The 16004-nt window shown below is 30.4% G+C and overlaps 1 protein-coding gene across 1 annotated transcript; it reads right to left on the reverse strand.

Annotated features, from left to right (window-relative positions):
• Positions 1–7604: 7604 nt before the first annotated feature.
• LOC21396607 (general transcription factor IIF subunit 2) lies at positions 7605–10949 on the reverse strand. Its single transcript, XM_010101340.1, has 6 exons — positions 10683–10949; positions 9605–9713; positions 8971–9101; positions 8789–8851; positions 8033–8179; positions 7605–7709 (listed from the first exon to the last, which is right to left on the reverse strand). The coding sequence occupies exons 1-6, from the start codon at positions 10947–10949 to the stop codon at positions 7605–7607; spliced, it is 822 nt and encodes a 273-aa protein (XP_010099642.1).
• Between the last annotated feature and the right edge of the window lie 5055 nt (positions 10950–16004).

Genomic DNA, 16004 nt, shown 5'->3' on the forward strand with positions numbered 1-16004 from the left:
CTCTCAAATAAAGTCACATCTCAAATCAAATAAAAAACTCGAATCAACGAACTAAGTGGGCCCATAGATTTCCTCATGAAAAGAAAATCTTTAGCATTCGGTTTAGTTGAAGAGTGATCTGACTAGAGCTGTAAGTTTGGGCCGGCCCAAGGCCCGCTACTGTTGGTCTAGATTCGGCTTGACTCTCCTAAATTTTTTAGGTTTAGGATCTGACTAGGCTGACTCTCTCTTTTTTAGGGCTGGTCTGATCCGGTCCAAACATCATATTTTTAAATATTTTTTAAGGGCTATTTACATAAATGCCGATTATGAGTTCATTGTTTTAAAAAATGCCTACTTTCTTGTTTATTTACAAAACTATCTACTATCATACATTTAAAGATATTTATATCCTTATATAATAAAAAGGGAAAAGATAATGAAACAACAAAATAGGAAAGAAAATGAAACACAATCTGAATATAAAACATTCTAAGTTTAAAATACAAAAGGCAAATTATTGCATTAATAAAATTTAATCTAATTATTTTTAAAATGGGAAAGTTTCTTTATGAAAAAGAGAAGGAAAATCCATCGAATATTTTTTAAAATCTCAGTATTAAATGTTTACAACCATTATAATTCCTCTAATTTGAGTCCCTTCGCTCTAAAATCAAACAATATTTTCGTTATTTAATGATCAAATCATTATGAAACAATATATATAATACAAAGGAACACAAAAAATGTACACATTAAACAACTTTTCATTAGTTTAGGGCCCGTTCACTTCGCTGATTCGAGTTGAGATGTGATTTTGTATGAGAGCTTTTTACTGTAGTAAAAAAGTTAGATGTGACCGTTTCTGAGAGCTTTTTACTGTAGCAAAACTCGAATTCTAAATTCGAATCGGCGAAATGAACAGGGCCTTAATGATCATATCATTTTATAACACAGTGAAAATTAAAAAAAAATTGCAACAAGTTTTAAACAATCAACATGCACGTATTTATGAACACATAATAGATTGTTTTATTATTGTAATGATTCTAGAATTATGAAAAGAATGAATGTAAAGTTTGATATGATTCGGGCAAAATCAGACACCAAAATAAATGTGTTTTTGAGTAGATGAAAAACACAAAAATATATAAAAGCAATACCTATTTTCACTAAAATTATGATAAGATCATAATAAAATAAAATTTCTATAAAGAAGAAACACTAAAATGAACTTATCAAAAAATATTTCATTATATGAGAAATTATGGTAAAGATGTAAAATAGACTATAGACATGAAGAAAAATAAAAAAATAAAAACCACTCGTATTTTCATTATCTTAATGACCATATCATTATTATAAACAATGAATACAAAATTTGTATGTAATGAAACAAAAATGAATGAAAAATATGAGTTTGCAATTTATCTATTTTCATTGTGTGAAAGAATGTGAAACTTATAGTAAAGATATGAAACAAGCTATAGACAAGTAAACAAAATAACAAAGTAAAAAGTCTATCACATTTTCAATATCTTAATGACAATATCATTATGAAAAGAAAATTAGTACAAAGTTTGCAAGCAATTCAAAACAATCAAAGATGCACGAAAACATGAGTCTACAATTTGTTTATTTTCATTATGTTAAGAAACGATAAAATTATAGAAAATAACAATACCTCTCGCATTTTTATTATGTTAATGATGATTTTATTATAGAAAATAATGAATATAAAGTTTGTAAACAATCTAAAACAAGCAAAATGCACAAAAACATGAATATGCATTTTTTTTTTTCTATTTTCGTTATGCTAAGGAATAAGAAAATTATGGTAAAGATATAAAATAAGCCATAGACTAGCAAACAAAACAACAAATAAAAAAACCTTGCATTTTCGTTATATTAACGACAATATCATTATGAAAAGAATACAAAACTATAACATAAAAATAACAGGAAAATAACGGCATAAATGGTAAAAAATGACAAACCTAAAAATCAAAAGGAAAAGAATAACAAGAAGAAGAAGAAGAACAAATGCTGCACAACAATTTTGTTTTTGTAAATCCCTCCCAAAATGCGTGCTCCATTTATTACATCATTAATCCACCAAAAAACTAACAAGCACAAATAATTATCTACAGAACTCAAAAAACCAGCAAAGAAAAGGAAACTAAGAAGATCAATCACCAACCAACCCAACTTTTAGATCCACCACACGCGTACATCTGTAGTGACATGGAGATGGCATCACTTTCAGCACAAGGACATATGAAAAGGAAGCGAAGAAACCGTAGAGACACGGGACGGTCGTGTTCGAGTACAGGGAAAAAAAGTGGCCTAGGTATTACAGAACTAAATGTCTTGTTCATTTCACCGATTTGAGTTTAAAATTTAAGTTTTGTTACAGTAAAATTTTTTTAAAAACAGTCACATATTTTTTTTTACTATAGTAAAAAATTTTCACATAAAAATACATCTCAACTCGAATTAAAAACTCATATCAGCGAACTAAACGGGTCATAAGAAAAAAAATGTTAGAGTGGTCAAATAATTCATTACAAACAATCAATTCTAGCTAAAAAGAAAGTATATATGTGAAATATTATGAGAAAAAACAAACAGAATATATAAAATAAAAATTAATCATATATAAAACATACTTTAAAATAGTATACCAAATAATAGGTTAAAAGAGAAATTTGAACTCAGATTTTAACTCCAAACTCAAGTTAAAACTTAAATTAAAACTCAAATTTTACAAAAAAAATAGAACTTAAATAAAATTGTAACTTGAGTTTAAACTTTTTTTGAATTTATGAACAAGCCCATTAATACAAAAGTCCATTAAATAGTATGGTCTTAGATCTTTATTTATTTATTAATTTGAGTGATTTAGTACAAGTGCCTGCATACCTCAATAGTATACCAAATTTAGTTCAAGTTCCCTATAGTATACCAAATAATGGATTCAGGTACCACCTCTTGATTTCTTTGTTTTGCTTTTTTTTTTTTCTTTTCTTTTAAATAATAATTCTAAGGGACTGGTTCTAGATTCTTGATTTCTGTTACCGAAATATTTTTCTATTCACTGTATCCAGTAAATTAATTTAAGAAGCTTTAATTTCCAATTAATCTCATCCAAAAAAGCATCTTAATTATTATTTTTCATGTAGTACTTGCTCACAATCCTCTTGTTACTTTATATATGTATAGAGTTGGATATAATTGCAAGTTTATTAGAAGTTGGTACTCATACTTGTAATTGTTTCTGTACGTAACCTAGCTTATTTTTCGTATATTGTTTTTTGGTTTTTTTCCCAACAAAAAGATTAGGTTATTCGATTCATTGACCTCAATAGTTTTGTAGCTGTAATTTTTTTTTTTTTTTTTCGACTTTGTATTTATAAATCTTTTTGCATATATTCTAGCAAAACAAAAAAAAAAAAAAAAATCTCTCCGTAAATTTTAATCTTTCTAGATCTAGATTGGGTTAAAGTATAGAGAAATTTCCAGTAATACAAAAGTCCATTAAATAGTATGGTCTTAGATCTTTATTTATTTATTTATTTATTTTTTTAATTTGAGTGATTTAGTACAAGTGCCTGCATACCTCAATAGTATACCAAATTTAGTTCAAGTTCCCTATAGTATACCAAATAATGGATTCAGGTACCACCTCTTGATTTCTTTGTTTTGCTTTTTTTTTTTTCTTTTCTTTTAAATAATAATTCTAAGGGACTGGTTCTAGATTCTTGATTTCTGTTACCGAAATATTTTTCTATTCACTGTATCCAGTAAATTAATTTAAGAAGCTTTAATTTCCAATTAATCTCATCCAAAAAAGCATCTTAATTATTATTTTTCATGTAGTACTTGCTCACAATCCTCTTGTTACTTTATATATGTATAGAGTTGGATATAATTGCAAGTTTATTAGAAGTTGGTACTCATACTTGTAATTGTTTCTGTACGTAACCTAGCTTATTTTTCGTATATTGTTTTTTGGTTTTTTTCCCAACAAAAAGATTAGGTTATTCGATTCATTGACCTCAATAGTTTTGTAGCTGTAATTTTTTTTTTTTTGCCTCGACTTTGTATTTATAAATCTTTTTGCATATATTCTAGCAAAACAAAAAAAAAAAAAAATCACTCCGTAAATTTTAATCTTTCTAGATCTAGATTGGGTTAAAGTATAGAGAAATTTCCAGTAATACAAAAGTCCATTAAATAGTATGGTCTTAGATCTTTATTTATTTATTTATTTATTTTTTTAATTTGAGTGATTTAGTACAAGTGCCTGCATACCTCAATTTTTGTCTCAAAAAAATAATTTACTCTTTTTTCTCCTTTTCAGATTGGACGAGTTGGACAAAATGCTTTCTAGATTTAATTTTAAAGGGTCTGGAATCAATAAAAGACTACTTGAAATTTGGTAGTGTTTGTCATCCCTGGTACTTTGCAGCAAGGGATAACCAAAAAAAATGGCAAATGAAAAATTTGGGTAATCATCAAATCCCATTGCTTTTGGTTCCCAGTAGAGGAAGAAAAGTTGTAAATGGAGTGTATTTAGTATTAGGGATAACAAATTTTTACAGTTGAACAAATTACTTCCTTGGTATGGTAGACATTTTTGTGGCTCTTCAAAAGGATGGTTAGCTACAATTGATGAGAAGTTAGTTATAACACTTCACAAAACCTTCATAGAAGAGTGATGCAATTATTACCCTCCCTCCTTTGTTTCCTTTTGGGGAAGAATATGTAGAAGAAGATTATAGTGAATGGTACCTAGAGAATTATGTCATGAAGTTTACAACATTCACACCAGACCCAAATAGCAAATCCAAATGATGTGATATGTGCGGTAATATTTAGAGAACTTTGTGGCCAAAAACTCCACGTGAATTCATGTCATTCTATTTGATGATATCATATACTATAATGATAATTTTTATGCATTAACTTACAGGGGAAGAGTTGCATCTTTCGATGTTACCGATTCATTTGAATCAAATCTAAAGTCAATTGTAGATGAGATTTCAATGTTTAATGAAAATAATTTTTGTTATAAGAAATATCTAGTGGAATCATATGGAAGAGAGTTTTGGCAGGTTCAACCTTACAAAAAAAAAAAAAAAAAGGGTTTTCTGAATAGCGAATTCAATCACGTGACCAAAAAATTGTTAGTAATATATATAGTGTATGATTTCAGAGACTCTAAAAGATTAGTGATCCTATTCACTTCAATTTTGCGAGAAAATACTTATACATAAACACTTCTATTATTTACTAAAAATCGGATCAAGTATATAATGAAATCTAATGTGCATTGCTTTAATAAAAAATGAAAAGTAAATCGGCCAGAGGCCATAGCTTAATAGTTTCATTAATTATACTGAATATGTTATGCGTACCAAATCTAAATGGCTATTTTGTGAATTTCCAAGTAATACTGTTTAATAGTGCAAGACTTGGTAGATAATGCTTGTAAGACAAATCTGAACCACGGAGAAAATTTGTTACAGTTCAACCATGCGCATAAATTTAATTTAAATGTTGAGCCAGAGCCAATGTAAACATAAAATGACATAAAAACGAGATTTTGGAGCTTATAAGGAAACGAAGGAAAATAAGTTGTACGTGATGTGTAAAACAACAGTTGCAATATACAATTTTTCATAACTAAATTTAAATTGTTTTCGGACAAATTTTGAAATTTCCCCATACTTTTTACCTCATTTCCAAGTTTTCTCTTGAATTTAGCAATTTTTGGACATCAAATACCAGATTGTTAGGTGGGTTATTGGAGGTGAAATTACTTCCATACACTCATTAAAAAAAAAAAAGGTTCATCATTCTTTCAATTTAAGTTTCCAAATCAAATCCTTTTGAAAGCTTTTTTTTTTTTTTAATAAAATTAAAATAAAAACTTGTACCACCTCTAAATCGTTTCTTCACATTGAAATACACCATTATATAACTTAATGAATATTAAATTAAACAGGCCACAGTAAATGAAGTCATAAAATTACATATCAAAAGCCAAGCCAGTTTATTATTATTATTATTATTATTATTTATTTATTTTTTTTTGGGTACAAAGCTAGGCTAGCCATGCCTTGGATAGACGATCATGAGATAACGATGACACCAAAATTTATTCAAGAACTAATTGCGAGAATGACCATGAGAAGAAACAAAAATGGTTTACTAGCTACATCGTGATAGTCTCTCAGAAGTTGATTTAGCGCCCTTTTTGCACTGTAAAAAGCAAAGACGGCAGTTGTGATTACACGCATAACTTAAAAGTAATTTCACACTTTACTACACTATATGGAGGAATAGAGTCAAAATGCCCCCCACTTCCGAATTCAAGAGAAAAAGTGCAAAGACGAGTTGAGTCAAAAATCCCCCCACCCCCGTATTCAAAAGGGAAAAAAAAAAAGAAAACCCGCAAAGACAGGGTTGAGGAAAGAATGAAACACAACTTCAAAAGAAATGCAAGTCACGTGTGTTTGGAACTCGTTATAAAATGATTTTATTTTTTATATGAAAATAGAAATGAAAACGTTTTCAATCCCAGACAAAAATTATTTTTAAAAATGCGTTTGGTAGTTTTATTAAGAGATTGTTTTCATAATTTCAGACATAAATTATTTTTAAAAATGAGTTTGGTAGTTTTATTAAGAGATTGTTTTCAGTATAAAAAATCCATTAATGTCTCTCTCTCTCTCTACTTGAGAGAAGAGAAAACGGAAACAAAAAAGTCGTTTTTCATTTCTCTCTTATTTTACACTAAACTAAAAAATCGTTTTCATTTTTGTTTTTTGTCTTTAATTGTGCTAAACACCGTTTTTCTTCCATTTTTATTTTTTTTTCTCAAAAAATATGAAAAATAAAAACAAAAACAACTCTAAACACAGCCTAAACATTTGCTAAAAGTGACCAAGAGCCTAAAACATACGGAAAGGATAATACTGAAGCGAAGCCTCTGTGTCTTCCTTCTCTTTCACTTGTGTAGACCATGTTTCAGTTCTAGTGGAAAAGTAGAAAAGCAGTGACGTAACGAGAGAAGCATATGTAAAAGACGTGACACATAAAAAAAGATATAACCTTCCTAATACGGTCCATTGATTCACTCAAAACATTGGATGAAAAATAAGGATCAATATTGAAAAGAAAATAACGAGAATCGCACACAAATTTTAGAATAAATCTCTAAATGAAATTGCCGGAAAAAGCCGCCAACAAAGTAACAAAAGTATCTAATGGGAACCATGACAGAATAAGAAAATTCTATCTTGAAAAGAAAAACAAATAATGCCTGGATAATTTCTAAACAAGATAATCCTAATTTCAAAAATAAAATACTACAGATAATTCTGAAAGAAAATAACGCTAAATGAAATTCAAAACCTTGATATATGAAAATTATCAAATCCCAAAAATATTTTCGTCCAACTATGCTATTGCATAAAAAAGGCATTACGTCAGTAGCCTAACAAAAGCAGGAACAGCCATGAGGAGTACTAAAAGGCCTCAATCTCAGTGGTCATGAAGTTTTTTTTTTTTGTTCTTCTTTTTATTTTTTGGATAAAACTCAATGATATTCATGTTGTCTACTCGTTTGATTTCCTGTATTCTGGTTTCAGCTCGTATGTCCCTTGATTAGCTCCTTTGTTGTTGTAGACACACAGATCTTTGAGTAACTCTTTTAGAAATTGCTGCAAAGAGATTCCATCAAAAATCAATTTGTTATTAACAGGCATTAAAGGCATAACAATGAATGAAAAAGAAAAATAGAAAAATGGTTTTGAACTAGTAAAATACTAACTATATGTTCCTCTTGATATCTTCAATGCCACACTTTTTACAGAATGTCTCATAATTGTAGCATTTATCCTTTTAGGCAGATAAGTCAAACATTTAACCAGTGTAAAAAAAAAAAAAAAAAAAAAAAAAAAAAAAAAAAAAAAAAAAACAAAATTCGGGGGGGCTTCCCTAAAAAAAAAAAAAAAAAAAAAAATTAATTAACAAGAAAACATACTTCAGGTTGGTCCGTCTCATGGATCAGTTGTCTTAAAGACCTATTTGGTTGCCTTTCAAAGAGCTTAAACATGATCTCTTCCATTTCCCGGCGATCCCGCCTTATTCGTCTGGTGTCAGACCCCTTCGTCGTCATTTTCTTCTTATCCTACATGAACACATCAGTCTCCTTATTGCTTAAAGATCAGAAAGGGAAGGATAATTGAAGATGTATATACTTCAAAAGGCACTTCGGTAGTGGCATGAAGCTGTAGCCCCATAAAGATGAAAGTACCAAAAAAAAAAAGAGGGATCATTAAGAACTAGCTGATACAACATCTCAACTAGTTTGAGATCCTTTAAAAGCTCTTTCACATACTAAATTAATCCCACTCAAATTTAACAAAGAGAGATTTAAAATAAAAGAAAAGTACAAAATTATTTGAGAAGATTCAAAATGATTACTAACAAAAAGTATACTGAAAAGAAAACAGACATGAATAAAAATAACAAATGGAGATATTCTACTGAACGGACAGAACTTTTCCTTTGATAACCAATCCTCATAGTAGACCTCTTTAAAAACTTACTGGGAAAACCTGAAGGGGAAAAATCTAGCAAAGAAAATAGAGTGTCAATGCTTGAATTTACATCGAAATTAGTTAAATCTCTTACTCGAAAAACCATAGATATCTCGCTGCAATAATATGCTGATAAAAATGCCTTTTTTTATTCACAATAGTATAATGAAAAGAAAGGCGTTTGGAGTTACACATACAGAAGCAATGCTCAACATCCCTGGCATAGGCCTCATACGAGCGCCGTTGTCGTTGTCAATCACCTGAAAAACAAGAATGTGAAAAAGTGAAGGACTACTAGTAAGTAAAAGTTATTCGATTACTTATTACGAATTGTTAGAATATTACAGACAAACATAATTTTTGCAGTGATATGAGAAACCTTAATCTGCCTCATTCTAGTCATATATTGTTTAGTTCGTTCGCGGCAAAGCTTTCCGTAGTTTTCAATGTTGTCATCATGTGGCTTCATGTCAAATTTGTGCAGAATTTTCCCCTCCACAGACAGATTTCCTATAATGAAAAAGGAACCTCATCCCTTGAGTTTAATTTTTCAAATCGGTGACCAAATGTAAATCAATGGGACTATACATAAAAGCTCATAAATGATCCTGCATTTATTTTAAAGATAGTACTGTACTTGACTATCCTCCTGCCCTATAATGCTCAACTAATAAGTTGCTTTTTGCATAAAAAAGGTAACATGTTTGCATGAATATGAGATTGAATGTTACCTGAAGAAAAATTGAATAATACCTATCCTAAATTCATCATATACTCTGTTCATATAATATTCTAATCCTAACATCAAGTGCTTCCTGTTTCATATGAAGCATTTATTATTTTGACGTTACATTAGGAAAACTTTAAATAGTGTCTTTATTACAATCTCTGCAAACTATATATCTATAGGTTGAACTTTAAAGCATGTATGATCATTGTGACGTTTAACTTAAATTAAATGTCCACAATGAGAATCATATATACGATCAACCAGATTTCAAATGCATGTTTACCTTTTGAAGACTCCGAAAACACGGACATAGGGACAAAATCGGTATACATGTCCATGCAATAACTCTTGGGGGAATTGCCAGATTCTGTGCCATCCAATTCCATGGTGAACTGCATTTATTTTGTAGTCGTGGGTAAAGAGAAATGACAAGAAGAGCATATAGTGTGTGTACATGTGTGTGTGTGTGTGTATATATATATATATATGTGTGTGTGTGTGTGTGTGTGTATTAAAATAAAGAACCAAGCCCATTCAATAGTAAAAAGAAGAAAATTTAGAGTGAGTTTAGAACTCGTTTCAAAATGATTTTATTTTTTGTATGAAAATGAAAATGAAAAAGTTTTCAATTTCAGACATAAATCACTTTTGAAAATGCGTTTGGTAATTTTATTAAGAGATTATTTTCAGTGTAAAAAAACCCATTAATGTCTTGACATAAATCACTTTTAAAAATGCGTTTAGTAATTTTATTAAGAGATTATTTTCAGTGTAAAAAAACCCATTAATGTCTCTCTTTCTCTCTCTGTTCGAGAGAGAAGAAAATGAAAATAAAAAATGAAAAACGATTAAAAAACGTTTTTTATTTCTCTCTCATTTTACACTAAACCAAAAAATTGTTTATTTCCGTTTTTTATCTTTATTACACTAAACGTCGTTTTGAAAATATTTTTATTTTTTCTTTTTCAAAAAACATAAAAAACAAAAACGGATCAATTCAAAACACGCTAAGTTTTTCATAGTTCACATAAATTCTCAAGGACTTCAAGTTTCTAGGTGATAAAAATACTTGGATGAACTATCCTATCTTTCCAATATTAATCCTGACACTAACCACAAAATTTATATCTCTTTTTTTCTCTTTTTCTTTTTATCTGTTGTAAAGGTGGAACAAAATCATACATTAAATACTAGACATGGAATCGAAAATGGGTTTTAAGATAAAACCCCAAAACCCAAATGAAACCAGAAAGATTCAAGAACCCAACAATATCTACTCTACAGTGCATGAAGATCAACAAGAAAAGAAAATAATGCATGCAAAATTAAACAATAAATTAGAAAAAGGCTAAAAAAGGTACCTTAGTAGCATCGCTGGGATTAAGAGGGTCGATAGAGAGGACTACCTTGGCGATGGGAAGAGAAGAAGAATCACAGGAAGAAGAAGAAGAAAAATAAGGAGATTTTTGTAAAGAGCGAGAGACAATGGGAGGGCATTTCAGAAGCCAAACAGCTCTCTCGGCTTTGCTCGTGTCCAAGTTATGCTCATTATAACTCGTCGCCGTCACCGTCGCCGTGGCTGCGTCCGTGGTGTTCTTCTGCTCCTTTTGCTTCTGCTTCTCTTCCATGGCGCGAGAGAGAGTGAGAGAGAGATCAGGACGTTGTTTGCTTGCTTTCTCGATGCGAGAAAAAAGGAAAAACCGTTATACATTTTTATTTTCTTGAACGAACCCAACACTTGTATATATTTACTGAGTAGCACTGCCTCGCCACTCCGCCATTTGGATTTTTTTTATCTTTTTTTTTTTAAAGAAAATTTTCCGGTGTGGTCTCTTTACTGTCGGTATGTTTCTAATTATTAAATCTAATTAAAATTACATTAAATTGAAAAGATACGTAGAAAGACATAAATTTAACGTGTGAGAACAGAGAACTATCAGATTTATTTTTTTTTCTAAACCTATAGAAAAGTTCTTTTTTTTGTTTTGTTTTGGCTTTTTTTCTTTTTTAACATTTCTTTGTTTTACTTGTCATTTAGTCTTATTATCAACTTCTTATTTGTTTGTATCATTATCAAAAACAATTAATGCTTTTCTAAAGAAGCAATTAAAAAGTTATAAGCGATTTGGGAGTAAATGACCCTTTTTACGGTTTCTTTAATAAATGAAAGAAATTCTGTAAAATGGTCATTTTTTATTAATTGTAGTTTATGACCGAATAATTTGATGATTGATTACTGATTAATCTAACTATTTATCATTGATAAATCAACATCAATTAGAGATTAATCAATTTTAAATAATAAACTACCAATTAACCATTGATAAATTGATGGTAAATCAATCTATCATTGATTAATCATAGTTTATTACCAAATAACTACGTAGAAAAACAATCACTTCTATTTCTCTAAAAATAAAATGTTTGGTCATTATTTAAAAAAAGGTGGCCAAAAAAGACCACTAGCCCAATTTTTTCACCTTAAAATAAAAAAATATACAACTTAAATAGACTTTGATGAAGATTTGAGGATTAAAATTAACTTTGATGAAGATTGAGGATTAAAAATATGTTATTCTTTAAGGAAAGTTACGTCATATATCTTTTTATTCTATCAAAAGAATTTTTCAAAAAATTATTTGTAACTAATTAGTACCCTGTTTTATATTAAGAATCACCAACGATTACAAATAAACAGAAATAAATGCTAAGGTCACTTTAAATATTACTCTCTTTCTCAATTTCTACCTTCTTTTGCCACTTGTCTGTTAATTTTCCCCCCAAAAAAAAGGAATAAGATTCTAAACCATGCTTATAAATATTTTAGTTTGTTTGGCTTATAAATATTTTAGTCTGTTTGGCTTATAAATATTTTGGTTTCGTCATGTTGAGGAACAAATGCTTTAAAACAAGGTTAAAATTTTTAGTAAAAAAAACGTTAGAAATTTTAGTTCTAAAATAAATTGGTAAAAAAAAAAGTGGGTATTTGTCCTGCGAATAATAATTTCTTAAAAAGGATAAACGAATTTAGCAAAAAAAAAAAAAAAAAAAAAAAGGTTATAGTGCAAAAAAAAAAAAAAAAGGATAAACCACCTCCCATGCAGGCTCCAGTTTCAACAAACATCACATATTATGTTTTCAACGATGAATAGAAAAAAAAAATGTTTTAACAACAAAGAAAAAAAAAGAATGGTATTCTTGTAATAAATGACAAAAAGGGGATCAACTTTTGGTTTGATTTGTTCTGAGAAAATGTAAAGACAAGTGGCAAAAGGAGGAGGTAGAGAGTGAAAAAAATAGTAATATTTAGAGTAATTTTAGCATTTCTATCTTTCTATTACGGCCATTTATGCACAAAGAAGTAGCGAATATCTAGGAAAACTACTTATGTGTACGTTTCAACTTTTAAGAGCGTCCAGTTTTGATAAATTTTTATTACATTTTGATATTTTTGGTCTTAATGTAGTTTTATTATTATTATTATTATTAGGGAAATTATCATGGTATATTATTAATACAATATTCCTTCAAAGAAAAAAATAGCATGAGCTTATATTTATAAATGCAGACTATTTTAGTATATACACTTGTCTCACTTTAGTTAATAGGACGTATATTTTCATTTTCATTTCATACAAAGTTACACGTGAGGATGGCACGTGAGGAGTTATTAAATTTATGAGTGTAAAAATTGAGCCCGAACCCGAAAAACCCGCCTGATCCGACTAAATAGGTTTTTTTTTTCCTCGGATCAAAATTGTCCCAACCCGCACTGTGTAGGTTAGGGGGCGGGTCGGGCATGCTTGAACCCGCAATGCCCCGACTCGGCCGTTTTGAAGCCTTAGCCCTAATTCCTAAATCCCTCGTCCTCAGTCTCTTGACTCTCTCGCTCTTGATCCTCTGCTGTCTTTGCCTCTCGCCTCCCTCCTATCCTCTCGCCTCTGGCCTCTTGCCTCTCGCCTCACGCACGCCTCGCCTCGCCTCCTCCTTCACCCTAAATCCCTCATCCCTAAATTACTCACCGTTTCTCGCCATTCCTCACCGTTCATCGCCGTTCCTCGCCGTTTCTCGCCGTTCCTTACACTCGTTGTTCCTCGCCGTTCTTGCTTCTTGCTTCTTCCAGTTTCATCAGGTAAGTTCCTTCTTGCTCCTATGTTTTTTTCTTCCACTTGTAATTTCTGTGTGTTTTGTCTGATTTTTCCAAGGAAATAACATCAGTTGGAAATAAAATTTAACATTTGGGTTTTAGGTTTCTAATGTTATCCGATTTGCTTGTTATTTGCCTTTTGTTTTCTTTATATCTACAAGTTTGGTTCTTAGTGTCATTTTTGTTAATAATAATTTTGTTCCATTTATTCTATATATTTCTGAAAAAAAAGGTCGAAATTTTGAAGTGATTTGGTGGATTTTACGAGTTCCAATCGCCTTGGATTAATCAATTTCTCGGAAAATCGACATGTTATCCAATCGCCTTGGATTTTATGAGTTCCAATCGCCTTAGATTAATCAATCGCCTTGTTATCGATTTCTTAGAAACTCATAAAATCATAAGTCATGTAAGACATTGTTTGGGCTGCATCCTATCATCTTGAAAATCATTAGGGAGTCCAAACTATTTGTCTTATTTTTCCCTTAAAAATGCATATCTGAATTTTTGCTTTAGACCGTTCAGAACAATGTTGGCCTTGCATGTATTATTGAGGTTTTTTGTTTTGTTGTTAACTTGTTATTGGGTAAAGCTATTCCAGTATTCCTTTGAAGTTGATTTTGAAGGCCAACTCCTTTTGAAGTCTAAGGATGTGAAAGGTTTCTTTTTAACATTCATACATGACTTTCTGTTAGAACTTAGAAGAATGTGCAGGGCGTTGCATTCTAAAACAACTTTGAACGTGTTATGTATGTTCTGATCAACAGTCATACCGAACTTTTGCAAGAAGAATGTGCAGCGCATATCATTAATCATTATGAAGCAACTTTGAAAGTCAATTTTGGCCTCTGATCACTTTTCAAAGTTTTATGCTTAGCTTTCTTTTGTTATTTACTTAAGAATCGCCTTAGCATCCTCTTTTGCAATTTAGTTTTATATATGTTTCCTCTTTAAAGTTGCATTAGATGCTATAGTACTTCCGATGTTTGAAGGATTATTCTTAGGCTTAGCAAAAATAAAAAGTTAAAAATCTTTCAGGAATTAGGCATCTATGATATTTCAATTCTGTAGCCTGCAGAAATCTTCAATTATGCACCTTATTTCCAATGTAATTAACCAATAGCCTTGGATTTTATGAGTTCCAATCGCCTTGGATTAACCAATCGCCTTGTTATATGTTTTTTAGGTTAATTTGTGTGGTAGATGGAAAAATTTATCATCCACCCGACAAAAACTTCTGAAAGCACTTGCAAGTCCTCTGTTGAAACAGAAAGTGTCTCTATGCCTAAAGAGCTCATTACCTTGCCCACTCCCACACCCAACCCTACCCCTGTACCTAATTTGGGCACTAAAATTGAAAACGAAAAAGAGGAAGAAGTCACAAAAAAGTCTCCTGTTTGGGATCATTTCAAAATCATAGAGGGTGAGGATCCAAATGAGCCTAGGTGCAAGTGTATCTATTGTGGGGCAACATATGCGTGTGATAGTAGGAGACATGACACCAGTAGTATGAAGGTTCACATAGAAAAGCAATGCAAGAAATACCCATATAGGAACCAGGACAAAAAGCAAAAAACTCTAAGTTTCTAAACAAACACTGAAACTGACAGTAGTCTTGTTGCTATAGGCTTTAACAATGAGCATTGTAGAAAAGCGTTAGCAAAAATGGTGATTGTAGATGAGCTTTCATTTAGGTTTGTTGAAGGTAAAGGATTTAAGAATTTTTGTCAAGTGACGCAGCCTAGGTTCTCTATCCTCTCCAGTGTTACGATTGCTAAGGACATTTACCAACTTTTTTTGGAAGATAGGAAGAAACTAAGGGCTGAATTTAGTAAGGGCAGTCAAAGGATTTGCCTAACAACTGATTGTTGGATATCCTTACAAAATATTAATTATTTGTGTCTAACTGCACACTACGTTGATAGTGAGTGGACTTTGCAAAAAAGGATTATAAACTTTTGTCAAATTTCAAGTCACAAGGGAGAGAGTGTTGGTAAAGTCATTGAGTCATGTTTGGATGCTTGGGGTATTGAGAGAGTCTTAACTTGTTGGGAATGGTGTTCTAGAAGAATGAGATGTAATAGGATATTTATTATTTATTTAATAAAATAGTTTATTCATTATTTTATGTGCATATATTTATGAATATTTTATGAATATCAATAAAAATTCCATGATTATTTATGTAACCTTAAACATTGTATATAAGTGTTATATACCGAGAGGATAATGTTTAAGGATAATAATCAAAAAGCAATGTTCATAATGAATTTAATTAAAGTTTGGAATCTTTAATTAAAACATTATTAATACATGTCATTCCCATTTAGAATGGAACGGTGTTATCCGCACTGTTAATATGGTGAGATATTGAATGAGTGTATTTCGCATAATGAGATTATGTGGAACAAGGACACAAACACAATATGAATTTCTAATAATTCCGTTAAGTATAGAAATTCTAATTGAGTCTACCGATGGTCATATATAGGATGATCTTAATCCTGAGTTCTTAACAGACTCCTATTTATGGATT

Source organism: Morus notabilis, unplaced genomic scaffold (assembly GCF_000414095.1).
Source record: "Morus notabilis unplaced genomic scaffold, ASM41409v2 Scaffold1412, whole genome shotgun sequence".
In the NCBI taxonomy this organism is placed as follows: domain Eukaryota; kingdom Viridiplantae; phylum Streptophyta; class Magnoliopsida; order Rosales; family Moraceae; genus Morus; species Morus notabilis.

What these genes read in the sequence shown, in the direction of transcription:
- LOC21396607 (XM_010101340.1), bottom strand. Translation starts at nt 10,949, where the DNA reads ATGGAAGAGAAGCAGAAGCAAAAGGAGCAGAAGAACACCACGGACGCA. An exon ending in CTAGAATGAGGCAGATTAAG is followed by an intron (nt 8,852 to 8,970) that starts GTTTCTCATATC and finishes CTTGTTTTTCAG; the next exon opens with GTGATTGACAACGACAACGG. An exon ending in ATGAGACGGACCAACCTGAA is followed by an intron (nt 7,710 to 8,032) that starts GTATGTTTTCTT and finishes ATCTCTTTGCAG; the next exon opens with CAATTTCTAAAAGAGTTACT.